We start from the raw sequence: 15198 nt of genomic DNA on the forward strand, positions 1-15198 counted from the left end.
AGTATATGGCATTTAGCGAACGTTTTTATTCAAATATACTTAGTTAAGCCATGCGTGCCTACATTATTTTACTAATACCACAATATCCCATAATGACAGAGCGAAAAGATATTCAGACCATTTGCTAGTAGACTTGAAACTGAGCACAAGTGCATCCTGTTTCCAGTCTACAACTTGGAGTCCACCTGTGGTAAATGAAGAACAAGGAACACACCAGGCAGGTCCGAGATACTGTTGTGGAGAAGTTTAAAGCCGGATTTGGATACAAAAAGATTTCCCAAGCTTTAAACATCCCAAGGAGCACTGTGCAAGCGATAATATTGAAATGGAAGGAGTATCAGACCACTGCAAATCTACCAAGACCTGGCCGTCCCTCTAAACGTTCAGCTCATACAAGGAGAAGACTGATCAGAGATGCAGCCAAGAGGCCCATGATCACTCTGTATGAACTGCAGACGATCTGCATTAACCCTTTTTACACCAACTCTTATGTCTCAGCACCTACACTGCTCCTACTGTTTGTCGGTCACTTTACCAAGTTATTGTGTATTTATTCATTGTGTATTTATTATGACCTGTTTTACGTTTCAATTATTTCTAGATTTTCTTTCTCTGCATTATTGTGAACGGCCTGTAAGTAAGCATTTCATTGTTAGTCTACAGCTGTCGTTAACAAAGCATGTGACAAATAAAATTTGATTTGAAATGTTTATTTGACCACCCTGTTTCATCTGTAGCCTAATAAACTGTAGTTTCCCCGAGTCTTAGTCGGAGTACCACACACCATATCATCTCGTGACTCCAAATGTACTTTGATATGATGGTTGTATCAACATTTTCGCATAAATCCGTTTCCACCATAATTTCTAGTGTAATTAATTTTACCATCACAAAAAGATCCCACCATGTCAAACGAACAAATTATCTGTCGGCATTTATAACATTTTACCGAAACTTAATGTTTCCATCACAGCTGTGATTTCTTATATGGTATGACTTTTACTCGCGTAACGTAGTTTGTGGATCATTGTATTTTTTTTTGTAACAATATTTGCACAAAAGCCAAGTTTTGGTTTTTAATGTTTCCGTACGGAAGTAATTACTTGCGACACCGGTAGCAGAAGGTTTAACATCCGGTAACGACGTTCTCTCTTTCCTGTCAGCCATTTGTGATAAAAGGTGAGAGAAAGATTTTCTCTGTTTGTACGAATACAAAAATACTGTACTTTCACGAACCATAGCGGCCCAATAGGTAAAAAAATAAATATTGCAAAGCATCTCCGCTAACGGCAGTGCTTTATTTATTTTGAATGTTGTCGTTATTTTGGCACATTTATGGTGAAAAAAGTCGGCATGCTACCGCTGTGCCTGCCACATGCTGGATGCTTCGGCGTCAACGCAAATGTTCACATGGCTTCGTATTTGCTCATGAACGTCTCCCCTCCCCACCAGAGATTGTTTAATGAATTCTGATATTTAATAAGCGCATTATTTTTCCTAACCTAACGTTGCCATGCAAACGAGAAATGTTGAGCTTGACTAACTATCTTAACGCGTTAACACATTAAGCTAACTAGCTAATTGCGCTATAATAGCTAATGTAGTAAAAAAAAAAAATGTTTTTAAAGTTTTTATTTAACTAGGCAAGTCAGTTAGGAACATTCTTATTTACAATGACAGCCTTGGAACAGAATTAAGGAATATTAGGACAAGAAATGTCGCAAGTCCGGCGTATAAGTATATATTTGATGGATGTATAGACTATATGGGAAAGGGGTGCCTAGTCAGTTCTCCAACTGAAATGTTTCTACCGCGTTTAACCCCGGAGGGGGGCTTCTTCCGGTTACTGGCCCAACGCTCTAACCGCTATGTTACCATATGGATAGAATATATACTATATCTGAAGAATGGTATCGGTACAGCAATAGTTTAATAGCATAGGCCTTGACTAGAATAGTGTTTACATATGAAGTGGGTAAAACGGTATGTTATTATTAAAGGGACCAGTGTTCCATGACTTTGTACATCGGGGTGGCAGTCGCTAAGGTGCTGTGTGACAGGGCAGGGTGCTGTGCTTCTGTGTGGTGCAAGCGAGCTGATTTAATAGCTCAATCTTTTTCTCTGCTACTCAACAGATCGAGTGACCGATCATCATCACCCCTCCCCAAAAAAAAACAGAATGCAGAACGACGCTGGTGAATTCGTGGACCTGTACGTCCCACGTAAATGGTGAGTCCCTCGTAAATGGTGAGTCCCTCGTAAATGGTGAGTCCCTCGTAAATGGTGAGTCCCTCGTAAATGGTGAGTCCCACGTAAATGGTGAGTCCCACGTAAATGGCGAGTCCCTCGTAAATGGCGAGTCCCTCGTAAATGGCGAGTCCCTCGTAAATGGCGAGTCCCTCGTGAATGGCGAGTCCCACGTGAATGGCGAGTCCCACGTGAATGGCGAGTCCCTCGTGAATGGCGAGTCCCTCGTGAATGGCGAGTCCCACGTGAATGGCGAGTCCCACGTGAATGGCGAGTCCCACGTGAATGGCGAGTCCCTCGTGAATGGCGAGTCCCTCGTGAATGGCGAGTCCCTCGTGAATGGCGAGTCCCTCGTGAATGGCGAGTCCCTGTGAATGGCGAGTCCCTCGTGAATGGCGAGTCCCACGTGAATGGCGAGTCCCACGTGAATGGCGAGTCCCACGTGAATGGCGAGTCCCACGTGAATGGCGAGTCCATGAATGGCGAGTCCTTGTGAATGGCGAGTCCCATCGTGAATGGCGAGTCCCTCGTGAATGGCGAGTCCCACGTGAATGGCGAGTCCTGGTGGAATGGCGAGTCCCTCGTGAATGGCGAGTCCCTCGTGAATGGCGAGTCCCACGTGAATGGCGAGTCCCTCGTGAATGGCGAGTCCCTCGTGAATGGCGAGTCCCTCGTGAATGGCGAGTCCCACGTAAATGTCGAGTCCCACGTAAATGTCGAGTCCCTCGTAAATGTCGAGTCCCTCGTAAATGGCGAGTCCCCACGTAAATGGCGAGTCCCACGTAAATGGTGAGTCCCTCGTAGCGCCACACCTGAAACTAAATAAGCCTATTGACAACGAGCAACGTTAGACGTTTGTGAAATGGCTAGATAGTTGGTTTCATAGCTAGATACATAATTTAACTTTGTGTTGATGAATGCACTCTAAATTAATTTTGCCCTGTCAACAACATTAGCTAGAGTTCCTGTCAGTCTGATTCTATATGCAACTTGCTATGACCCTGTGTCTTTCAGCTCTGCAAGCAACAGAATCATCGGCGCCAAGGACCACGCCTCTATCCAGATCAACATTGCTGAGGTAATAACTAGTGGCACAAGGTTCAGAACTCTGGACTTCATAATGTACTTTAGTGTCTTTGTCTCAAATGACACCCCATTAAACATACGGGACTGTGTTCCATTTGAGCCACACCACAGGAGGTTGTTGTGACCTTCACTGGGGAGGACTGGGCTCGTGGTAATGACTGGAGCGGATTCAGTGGAATGGTATCAAATATTATGTTGTTGTGACCTTCATTGGGGAGGACTGGGCTCGTGGTAATGACTGGAGCGGATTCAGTGGAATGGTATCAAATATTATGTTGTTGTGACCTTCATTGGGGAGGACTGGGCTCGTGGTAATGACTGGAGCGGATTCAGTGGAATGGTATCAAATATTATGTTGTTGTGACCTTCATTGGGGAGGACTGGGCTCGTGGTAATGACTGGAGCGGATTCAGTGGAATGGTATCAAATATTATGTTGTTGTGACCTTCATTGGGGAGGACTGGGCTCGTGGTAATGACTGGAGCGGATTCAGTGGAATGGTATCAAATATTAAACTTGTGGTTTCTATGTGTTTGATGCCGTTCCATTTGCTCGGTTCTGGCCATTTATGAGCCGTCCTCCCATCAGCATAGCTAGATAAATAAAGAGGTTTTTGGAGACGTGCTCTTAGCTCGCGGTGGTGTTGTCATCCATCGTTTCCTATGTTTGCAGCCTACTCATGCTAACTAAATCAGTGACCATGTTCTATACGTTATCTGCCAATAAATGGTGAGATTTAAGGCTAAAACATATTGTAAATAGCCTGTAACAATGACCCCCAAACAATGTATTGCAGAATTTGGCATGTTGTAGCAACGGACGCTAGTAGCTTGTCTTTGGCAGTGGGTCAATATTTGGCACTTTTTGGCAGGGGGTCAATATTTGGCATGACAGGCCCTCTTCTCCTTATATAACCTCATTGTACTAATTTTATTTATTTATTGCAGGTTGACAAGGCAACCGGTCGCTTCAATGGCCAGTTCAAGACCTACGCTATCTGCGGTGCCATCCGTAGAATGGTAGGTGTCTCCGCATTCAAGAGGAGTGGGTTGCAAATTTACGACCGGGATTTCTTGGAGTAGTTATTGGAATTTTGCAACCTTACACAAGACGATGTTGCTGGTCGTTGGCAGCGAGGCTTGGCCTGCGGTGGCTCTGTCCTCCTGCCCTGGCTCTGTCCTCCTGCTCTGGCTCTGTCCTCCTGCCCTGGCTCTGTCCTCTTGGGGTGGCTCTGTCCTCTTGGGGTGGCTCTGTCCTCCTGCCCTGGCTCTGTCCTCCTGCCCTGGCTCTGTCCTCCTGCTCTGGCTCTGTCCTCCTGCCCTGGCTCTGTCCTCCTGCCCTGGCTCTGTCCTCCTGCCCTGGCTCTGTCCTCTTGGGGTGGCTCTGTCCTCCTGCCCTGGCTCTGTCCTCCTGCCCTGGCTCTGTCCTCCTGCCCTGGCTCTGTCCTCCTGCGGTGGCTCTGTCCTCCTGCTCTGTCCTCCTGCGGTGGCTCTGTCCTCCTGCCCTGGCTCTGTCCTCTTGCGGTGGCTCTGTCCTCCTGCCCTGGCTCTGTCCTCCTGCCCTGGCTCTGTCCTCCTGCCCTGGCTCTGTCCTCCTGCGGTGGCTCTGTCCTCCTGCTCTGTCCTCCTGCGGTGGCTCTGTCCTCCTGCCCTGGCTCTGTCCTCTTGCGGTGGCTCTGTCCTCCTGCCCTGGCTCTGTCCTCCTGCTCTGTCCTCCTGCCCTGGCTCTGTCCTCCTGCTCTGTCCTCCTGCCCTGGCTCTGTCCTCCTGCCCTGGTGCTGTCCTCCTGCCCTGGCTCTGTCCTCCTGCCCTGGCTCTGTCCTCCTGCTCTGTCCTCCTGCCCTGGCTCTGTCCTCTTGTGGTGGCTCTGTCCTTCTGCTCTGTACTCCTGCCCTGGCTCTGTCCTCCTGCGGTGGCTCTGTCCTCCTGCCCTGGCTCTGTCCTCCTGCCCTGGCTCTGTCCTCTTGCGGTGGCTCTGTTAACAGATAACTGAGATGGTTTGAGGCCATGCTCTTCCATAGCAAGGTTATAGCTAAACCTCAGGCACACCACTGGCATCAACTAGCTTTTATCCAGGTACATGAATTATAGAGACCTCTACCTCCCCCCTATCTAAAGTCTGGCGGTATCGGTGTTGATTCAGGAGAGGAAGCCACTCGCACATGTATCCCTCAAGTCACCATGGCATCATTTGATATTGTGCGTTATCTTCTGTGTGATGGTGTCAACAAATGTGAGGTATGTGTATATATATATATGTGTGTATGTGTGAGGAACTATCTAACGGACCCTCCTGTCCCGTCCTGCAGGGCGAGGCTGACGACTCCCTCCTGAGGCTGGCTAAGACCGACAGCATCGTGTCAAAGTAAGTACATCTCTGCTGTTCTGTGTTCAGCCTGGTGTTTGGTCGCGATACCAACGTTTTGACTTAGACACCACAGCAAATGAAGGCGGCCTATGAGACAAAGGCACAGATTGGCTCTTGATCCAGACAGATTTGTCGAGTATATAATCATTACATTTTAAATAAATAAATCAATCGTACAATATTTATTTAGAAAACTACATAATATAATGGCAATCGTTTATTTGAATGGTAAGTCTCTCTTGATAAACTGGGTAAATCAAGATGCAGCCACGGTCAAGTCACAAAACAGGTGGATTCATGTTCAAATAGGAGTGTGTGAATGAATTGAGTTATTGAGTTCGTTTTTGGGCTGATGTCACGGGGCGACAGACGAAAAACAATCTGCTTCCCTTCCATTTGATACTTATTGTATTGTACTGATCATCAACAATTGCTTTTTTTTTGCAATCTGTTATTTTATAAAAGTGTGCCTGTCTCTTTAAGACCCATAATGTCATTCAGGCTGGAGCAAAGATAATGTTGACTGGGACAGATGTGAGGCGGGGGGGGAGACCATATAAATGAATTAATTAATAACGTTTTTGCTGACAATCGGCTTTGAAATAAGCAATATTTTTTTTGCCTCGTGATTTGCATTATTATCGCAAACGAGGTACTAAAGGTTGAACATGCTGCTGTTTTTAGTGCAAGCGACTGCAGCAAGCAACAAATATCCGAATACTGAGTTTAAATAATCTGGTGCGTTTGCTCCCCGTCATACACTAATGTTGGTACGTTCCCAAGGCTGGTTAGCAGCTGTTGTCAGACACACGTGGGTCTCGAAAAGACGATTCTCTTCCAGTAGTGTGCAGCGAATTCGATAAACATTAAAGTCTAAATGAGTATGACATCCTGGCGTTTTTTAAAGCGTACTAAATGTTAAAAATGGCACACACAAATAACTTTTCTTCTCGTATCCCATCAAATGCTTATTGCTACACTGAACAAATTATATAAACGCAACATGCAACCATTTCAAAGATTTTTACTGAGTTACAGTTCATGTAAGGAAATAAGTCAATTGAAATGAATTAATTTAAGCTCTAATCTATGGATCTGACATGACTGGGCAGGGGTGGTCCTATGAGGATGTAGACCCGCCCACTGAGGAGCCAGGCCCAGCCAATCAGAATGAGTTTTTACCCACGAGGGGCTTTATTACAGGCGGAAATACTCCTCAGTTGTAGATTTTTTGTTCAGTGTATTTAGAAATGGGTATTTGGGCACAGCCAGCGTGTGATTGGTGCCGTTGTTCGCCTAAATTAAATCTGTGATTGGCGCCGTTGTTCGCGTAAATTAAACTGATTGGTCAGGCTCTACTAAATTAAACTGATTGGTCAGGCTCTACTAAATTAAACTGATTGGTCAGGCTCTACAAAATTAAACCGTGATTGGTCAGGCTCTACTAAATGAAGCTGTGATTGGTCAGGCTCTACAAAATTAAACTGATTGGTCAGGCTCTACAAAATTAAACCGTGATTGGTCAGGCTCTACTAAATGAAGCTGTGATTGGTCAGGCTCTGCTAAATTCAACTGTGATTGGTCAGGCTCTACTAAATTCAACTGTGATTGGTCAGGCTCTACTAAATTCAACTGTGATTGGTCAGGCTCTACTAAATTAAGCTGTGATTGGTCAGGCTCTACTAAATTAAGCTGTGATTGGTCAGGCTCTACTAAATTCAACTGTGATTGGTCAGGCTCTGCTAAATCCAACTGTGATTGGTCAGGCTCTGCTAAATTCAACTGTGATTGGTCAGGCTCTGCTAAATTAAACCGTGATTGGTCAGGCTCTACTAAATGAAGCTGTGATTGGTCAGGCTCTGCTAAATTAAACCGTGATTGGTCAGGCTCTACTAAATGAAGCTGTGATTGGTCAGGCTCTGCTAAATTCAACTGTGATTGGTCAGGCTCTACTAAATTCAACTGTGATTGGTCAGGCTCTACTAAATTAAGCTGTGATTGGTCAGGCTCTACTAAATTAAGCTGTGATTGGTCAGGCTCTACTAAATTAAGCTGTGATTGGTCAGGCTCTACTAAATTCAACTGTGATTGGTCAGGCTCTGCTAAATCCAACTGTGATTGGTCAGGCTCTGCTAAATTCAACTGTGATTGGTCAGGCTCTGCTAAATTCAACTGTGATTGGTCAGGCTCTACTAAAGTAAGCTGCGATTGGTCAGGCTCTACTAAATTAAACTGATTGGTCAGGCTCTACTAAATTCAACTGATTGGTCAGGCTCTGCTAAATCCAACTGTGATTGGTCAGGCTCTGCTAAATTCAACTGTGATTGGTCAGGCTCTGCTAAATTAAACCGTGATTGGTCAGGCTCTACTAAATGAAGCTGTGATTGGTCAGGCTCTGCTAAATTAAACCGTGATTGGTCAGGCTCTACTAAATGAAGCTGTGATTGGTCAGGCTCTGCTAAATTCAACTGTGATTGGTCAGGCTCTACTAAATTCAACTGTGATTGGTCAGGCTCTACTAAATTAAGCTGTGATTGGTCAGGCTCTACTAAATTAAGCTGTGATTGGTCAGGCTCTACTAAATTAAGCTGTGATTGGTCAGGCTCTACTAAATTCAACTGTGATTGGTCAGGCTCTGCTAAATCCAACTGTGATTGGTCAGGCTCTGCTAAATTCAACTGTGATTGGTCAGGCTCTGCTAAATTCAACTGTGATTGGTCAGGCTCTACTAAAGTAAGCTGCGATTGGTCAGGCTCTACTAAATTAAACTGATTGGTCAGGCTCTACTAAATTCAACTGATTGGTCAGGCTCTACTAAATTCAACTTATTGGTCAGGCTCTACTAAATTCAACTGTGATTGGTCAGGCTCTGCTAAATTCAACTGTGATTGGTCAGGCTCTACTAAATTAAGCTGCGATTGGTCAGGCTCTACTAAATTCAACTGCGATTGGTCAGGCTCTACTAAATTCAACTGCGATTGGTCAGGCTCTGCTAAATTCAACTGTGATTGGTCAGGCTCTACTAAATTAAGCTGTGATTGGTCAGGCTCTACTAAATTAAGCTGTGATTGGTCAGGCTCTACTAAATTAAGCTGTGATTGGTCAGGCTCTACTAAATTCAACTGTGATTGGTCAGGCTCTACTAAATTCAACTGTGATTGGTCAGGCTCTACTAAATTCAACTGTGATTGGTCAGGCTCTACTAAATTAAGCCGTGATTGGTCAGGCTCTACTAAATTAAGCCGTGATTGGTCAGGCTCTACTAAATTAAGCCGTGATTGGTCAGGCTCTACTAAATTGAGCCGTGATTGGTCAGGCTCTACTAAATTGAGCCGTGATTGGTCAGGCTCTACTAAATTGAGCCGTGATTGGTCAGGCTCTACTAAATTAAGCTGTGATTGGTCAGGCTCTACTAAATTAAGCTGTGATTGGTCAGGCTCTACTAAATTAAGCTGTGATTGGTCAGGCTCTACTAAATTAAACTGTGATTGGTCAGGCTCTACTAAATTAAGCCGTGATTGGTCAGGCTCTACTAAATTAAGCCGTGATTGGTCAGGCTCTACTAAATTGAGCAGTGATTGGTCAGGCTCTACTAAATTGAGCCGTGATTGGTCAGGCTCTACTAAATTAAGCCGTGAATGGTCAGGCTCTACTAAATTCAACTGTGATTGGTCAGGCTCTACTAAATTCAACTGTGATTGGTCAGGCTCTACTAAATTCAACTGTGATTGGTCAGGCTCTACTAAATTAAGCTGTGATTGGTCAGGCTCTACTAAATTAAACTGATTGGTCAGGCTCTACTACATTAAACTGATTGGTCAGGCTCTACTAAATTCAACTGTGATTGGTCAGGCTCTACTAAATTAAGCTGTGATTGGTCAGGCTCTACTAAATTCAACGGTGATTGGTCAGGCTCTACTAAATTAAGCTGTGATTGGTCAGGCTCTACTAAATTAAGCTGTGATTGGTCAGGCTCTACTAAATTAAACTGATTGGTCAGGCTCTACTAAATTAAGCTGTGATTGGTCAGGCTCTACTAAATTAAGCTGTGATTGGTCAGGCTCTACTAAATTCAACGGTGATTGGTCAGGCTCTACTAAATTAAGCTGTGATTGGTCAGGCTCTACTAAATTAAGCTGATTGGTCAGGCTCTACTAAATTAAACTGATTGGTCAGGCTCTACTAAATTAAACTGATTGGTCAGGCTCTACTAAATTAAGCTGATTGGTCAGGCTCTACTAAATTAAACTGATTGGTCAGGCTCTACTACATTAAACTGATTGGTCAGGCTCTACTAAATTCAACTGTGATTGGTCAGGCTCTACTAAATTCAACTGTGATTGGTCAGGCTCTACTAAATTAAGCTGTGATTGGTCAGGCTCTACTAAATTAAGCTGTGATTGGTCAGGCTCTACTAAATTAAGCTGTGATTGGTCAGGCTCTACTAAATTAAACCGTGATTGGTCAGGCTCTACTAAATTAAGCTGTGATTGGTCAGGCTCTACTAAATTCAACGGTGATTGGTCAGGCTCTACTAAATTAAGCTGTGATTGGTCAGGCTCTACTAAATTAAGCTGTGATTGGTCAGGCTCTACTAAATTAAACTGATTGGTCAGGCTCTACTAAATTAAGCTGTGATTGGTCAGGCTCTACTAAATTCAACGGTGATTGGTCAGGCTCTACTAAATTAAGCTGTGATTGGTCAGGCTCTACTAAATTAAGCTGTGATTGGTCAGGCTCTACTAAATTAAGCTGTGATTGGTCAGGCTCTACTAAATTAAGCTGTGATTGGTCAGGCTCTACTAAATTAAGCTGTGATTGGTCAGGCTCTACTAAATTCAACGGTGATTGGTCAGGCTCTACTAAATTAAGCTGTGATTGGTCAGGCTCTACTAAATTAAGCTGTGATTGGTCAGGCTCTACTAAATTAAGCTGTGATTGGTCAGGCTCTACTAAATTCAACTGTGATTGGTCAGGCTCTACTAAATTCAACTGTGATTGGTCAGGCTCTACTAAATTAAGCTGTGATTGGTCAGGCTCTACTAAATTAAGCTGTGATTGGTCAGACTCTACTAAATTAAGCTGTGATTGGTCAGGCTCTACTAAATTCAACTGTGATTGGTCAGGCTCTACTAAATTAAGCTGTGATTGGTCAGGCTCTGCTAAATTTAGCTGTGATTGGTCAGGCTCTACTAAATTCAACTGTGATTGGTCAGGCTCTACTAAATTCAACTGTGATTGGTCAGGCTCTACTAAATTAAGCTGTGATTGGTCAGGCTCTACTAAATTAAGCTGTGATTGGTCAGACTCTACTAAATTAAGCTGTGATTGGTCAGGCTCTACTAAATTAAGCTGTGATTGGTCAGACTCTACTAAATTAAGCTGTGATTGGTCAGACTCTACTAAATTAAGCTGTGATTGGTCAGGCTCTACTAAATTCAACTGTGATTGGTCAGGCTCTACTAAATTCAACTGTGATTGGTCAGGCTCTACTAAATTAAGCTGTGATTGGTCAGGCTCTACTAAATTAAGCTGTGATTGGTCAGGCTCTACTAAATTAAGCTGTGATTGGTCAGGCTCTACTAAATTCAACGGTGATTGGTCAGGCTCTACTAAATTAAGCTGTGATTGGTCAGGCTCTACTAAATTAAGCTGTGATTGGTCAGGCTCTACTAAATTAAGCTGTGATTGGTCAGGCTCTACTAAATTAAGCTGTGATTGGTCAGGCTCTACTAAATTCAACGGTGATTGGTCAGGCTCTACTAAATTAAGCTGTGATTGGTCAGGCTCTACTAAATTAAGCTGTGATTGGTCAGGCTCTACTAAATTAAGCTGTGATTGGTCAGGCTCTACTAAATTCAACTGTGATTGGTCAGGCTCTACTAAATTCAACTGTGATTGGTCAGGCTCTACTAAATTAAGCTGTGATTGGTCAGGCTCTACTAAATTAAGCTGTGATTGGTCAGACTCTACTAAATTAAGCTGTGATTGGTCAGGCTCTACTAAATTCAACTGTGATTGGTCAGGCTCTACTAAATTAAGCTGTGATTGGTCAGGCTCTGCTAAATTTAGCTGTGATTGGTCAGGCTCTACTAAATTCAACTGTGATTGGTCAGGCTCTACTAAATTCAACTGTGATTGGTCAGGCTCTACTAAATTAAGCTGTGATTGGTCAGGCTCTACTAAATTAAGCTGTGATTGGTCAGACTCTACTAAATTAAGCTGTGATTGGTCAGGCTCTACTAAATTAAGCTGTGATTGGTCAGACTCTACTAAATTAAGCTGTGATTGGTCAGACTCTACTAAATTAAGCTGTGATTGGTCAGGCTCTACTAAATTCAACTGTGATTGGTCAGGCTCTACTAAATTCAACTGTGATTGGTCAGACTCTACTAAATTAAGCTGTGATTGGTCAGGCTCTACTAAATTAAGCTGTGATTGGTCAGGCTCTACTAAATTAAGCTGTGATTGGTCAGGCTCTACTAAATTAAGCTGTGATTGGTCAGGCTCTACTAAATTCAACTGTGATTGGTCAGGCTCTACTAAATTCAACTGTGATTGGTCAGGCTCTACTAAATTAAGCTGTGATTGGTCAGGCTCTACTAAATTAAGCTGTGATTGGTCAGACTCTACTAAATTAAGCTGTGATTGGTCAGGCTCTACTAAATTAAGCTGTGATTGGTCAGACTCTACTAAATTAAGCTGTGATTGGTCAGACTCTACTAAATTAAGCTGTGATTGGTCAGGCTCTACTAAATTCAACTGTGATTGGTCAGGCTCTACTAAATTCAACTGTGATTGGTCAGACTCTACTAAATTAAGCTGTGATTGGTCAGGCTCTACTAAATTAAGCTGTGATTGGTCAGGCTCTACTAAATTAAGCTGTGATTGGTCAGGCTCTACTAAATTCAACTGTGATTGGTCAGACTCTACTAAATTAAGCTGTGATTGGTCAGGCTCTACTAAATTAAGCTGTGATTGGTCAGGCTCTACTAAATTCAACTGTGATTGGTCAGGCTCTACTAAATTAAGCTGTGATTGGTCAGGCTCTACTAAATTCAACTGTGATTGGTCAGGCTCTACTAAATTAAGCTGTGATTGGTCAGGCTCTACTAAATTAAGCTGTGATTGGTCAGGCTCTACTAAATTAAGCTGTGATTGGTCAGGCTCTACTAAATTAAGCTGTGATTGGTCAGGCTGTGATTGGTCAGGCTCTACTAAATTAAGCTGTGATTGGTCAGGCTCTACTAAATTAAGCTGTGATTGGTCAGGCTCTACTAAATTAAGCTGTGATTGGTCAGGCTCTACTAAATTAAGCTGTGATTGGTCAGGCTCTACTAAATTAAGCTGTGATTGGTCAGGCTCTACTAAATTAAGCTGTGATTGGTCAGGCTCTACTAAATTAAGCTGTGATTGGTCAGGCTCTACTAAATTAAGCTGTGATTGGTCAGGCTCTACTAAATTAAACTGTGATTGGTCAGGCTCTACTAAATTAAGCTGTGATTGGTCAGGCTCTACTAAATTCAACTGTGATTGGTCAGGCTCTACTAAATTAAGCTGTGATTGGTCAGGCTCTACTAAATTAAGCTGTGATTGGTCAGGCTCTACTAAATTCAACTGTGATTGGTCAGGCTCTACTAAATTAAGCTGTGATTGGTCAGGCTCTACTAAATTCAACTGTGATTGGTCAGGCTCTACTAAATTAAGGGCTCTACTAAATTAAGCTGTGATTGGTCAGGCTCTACTAAATTCAACTGTGATTGGTCAGGCTCTACTAAATTAAGCTGTGATTGGTCAGGCTCTACTAAATTAAGCTGTGATTGGTCAGGCTCTACTAAATTAAGCTGTGATTGGTCAGGCTCTACTAAATTAAGCTGTGATTGGTCAGGCTCTACTAAATTAAGCTGTGATTGGTCAGGCTCTACTAAATTAAGCTGTGATTGGTCAGGCTCTACTAAATTAAGCTGTGATTGGTCAGGCTCTACTAAATTAAGCTGTGATTGGTCAGGCTCTACTAAATTAAGCTGTGATTGGTCAGGCTCTACTAAATTAAGCTGTGATTGGTCAGGCTCTACTAAATTAAGCTGTGATTGGTCAGGCTCTACTAAATTAAGCTGTGATTGGTCAGGCTCTACTAAATTAAGCTGTGATTGGTCAGGCTCTACTAAATTAAGCTGTGATTGGTCAGGCTCTACTAAATTAAGCTGTGATTGGTCTAGGCTCTACTAAATTAAGCTGTGATTGGTCAGGCTCTACTAAATTAAGCTGTGATTGGTCTGTGATTGGTCAGGCTCTACTAAATTAAGCTGTGATTGGTCAGGCTCTACTAAATTAAGCTGTGATTGGTCAGGCTCTACTAAATTTAAGCTGTGATTGGTCAGGCTCTACTAAATTAAGCTGTGATTGGTCAGGCTCTACTAAATTAAGCTGTGATTGGTCAGGCTCTACTAAATGAAGCTGTGATTGGTCAGGCTCTACTAAATTAAGCCGTGATTGGTCAGGCTCTACTAAATTAAGCCGTGATTGGTCAGGCTCTACTAAATTAAGCCGTGATTGGTCAGGCTCTACTAAATTAAGCTGTGATTGGTCAGGCTCTAATGGGGAATTAAGCTGTGAAGCTGTGATTGGTCAGGCTCTACTAAATTAAGCTGTGATTGGTCAGGCTCTACTAAATTAAGCTGTGATTGGTCAGGCTCTACTAAATTAAGCTGTGATTGGTCAGACTCTACTAAATTAAGCTGTGATTGGTCAGGCTCTACTAAATTCAACTGTGATTGGTCAGGCTCTACTACTGCAACACCCAGATCTAACGTTCTCTTCCTCTTTCCTAACAGGAACTTCTAGGAGAGGAGCCTCTGGAATCCCTTTGTAAAATAAAAATGAATTTGAATTTGTTTCAAGCGTCATTATTACTCATAGATGATTGGTCTTCACCCCAGTTCATAGTTTCAACCATTTGGATTTTAAAAAAAAAATTAAAATCTGATTGTCAGTGCCTGCTTCCATGCAGGTTGTCAAACACATTTGTGTGTGAAAGATGCCCGTCTCCCACGTGAGTGATTTTAGGTGTCCTGAACAAAAATATTAAACGAAACATGTCTGGTGAATCTGCATGGAAGAACAGGGACATTTTCTCTTTTTGTTTGTATTTTTGTTGTTGTGAATTTTACCCCGTTTTCTCCCCAATTTCGTGGTATCCAATTGTTTAGTAGCTAACAACTCACGTACGGGCTCGGGAGAGACGAAGGTTGACAGTCATGCGTCCTCCAATACACAACCCAACCAAGCCGCACTGCTTCTTTACACAGCGCGCATCCAACCCGGAAGCCAGCCGCACCAATGTGTCGGAGGAAACACCGTGTACCTAGCGACCTGGTTAGCGTGCACTGCACCCGGCCCGCCAAAGGAGTCGCTGGTGCGCGATGAGACAAGGATTTCCCTACAGCCCTCCCTAACCCGGACGACACTCGGCCAATTGTGCGTCGCCCCACGGACCTC

The 15198-nt window shown here is 43.4% G+C and overlaps 1 protein-coding gene across 2 annotated transcripts; it reads left to right on the top strand.

Annotated features, from left to right (window-relative positions):
- Positions 1 to 1103: 1103 nt before the first annotated feature.
- On the top strand, positions 1104 to 14594 carry LOC135503871 (small ribosomal subunit protein eS21). Of its 2 annotated transcripts, XM_064922040.1 has the most exons (6): positions 1104 to 1179; positions 2136 to 2229; positions 3262 to 3325; positions 4281 to 4352; positions 5642 to 5697; positions 14535 to 14594. In XM_064922040.1, exons 2-6 carry the CDS (start codon positions 2180 to 2182, stop codon positions 14542 to 14544), a joined length of 252 nt encoding a protein of 83 aa, XP_064778112.1. In that variant the 5' UTR covers positions 1104 to 1179; positions 2136 to 2179; the 3' UTR covers positions 14545 to 14594. The 2 variants fall into 2 exon arrangements, with proteins under 2 accessions (XP_064778112.1, XP_064778113.1); XM_064922041.1 differs by lacking the exon at positions 14535 to 14594 and having other exon boundaries at positions 5642 to 5701.
- The last annotated feature ends 604 nt before the right edge of the window (positions 14595 to 15198 follow it).

Source organism: Oncorhynchus masou, chromosome 18, assembly GCF_036934945.1.
Source record: "Oncorhynchus masou masou isolate Uvic2021 chromosome 18, UVic_Omas_1.1, whole genome shotgun sequence".
NCBI classification, from domain to species: domain Eukaryota; kingdom Metazoa; phylum Chordata; class Actinopteri; order Salmoniformes; family Salmonidae; genus Oncorhynchus; species Oncorhynchus masou.

Bases quoted from the DNA above. Each gene is read 5' to 3' on its own strand.
- LOC135503871 (XM_064922040.1), top strand. From the start codon at position 2,180: ATGCAGAACGACGCTGGTGAATTCGTGGACCTGTACGTCCCACGTAAA. The intron at 2,230-3,261 runs GTGAGTCCCTCG...TGTGTCTTTCAG, and splicing joins CTGTACGTCCCACGTAAATG to CTCTGCAAGCAACAGAATCA. The intron at 3,326-4,280 runs GTAATAACTAGT...TATTTATTGCAG, and splicing joins TCCAGATCAACATTGCTGAG to GTTGACAAGGCAACCGGTCG.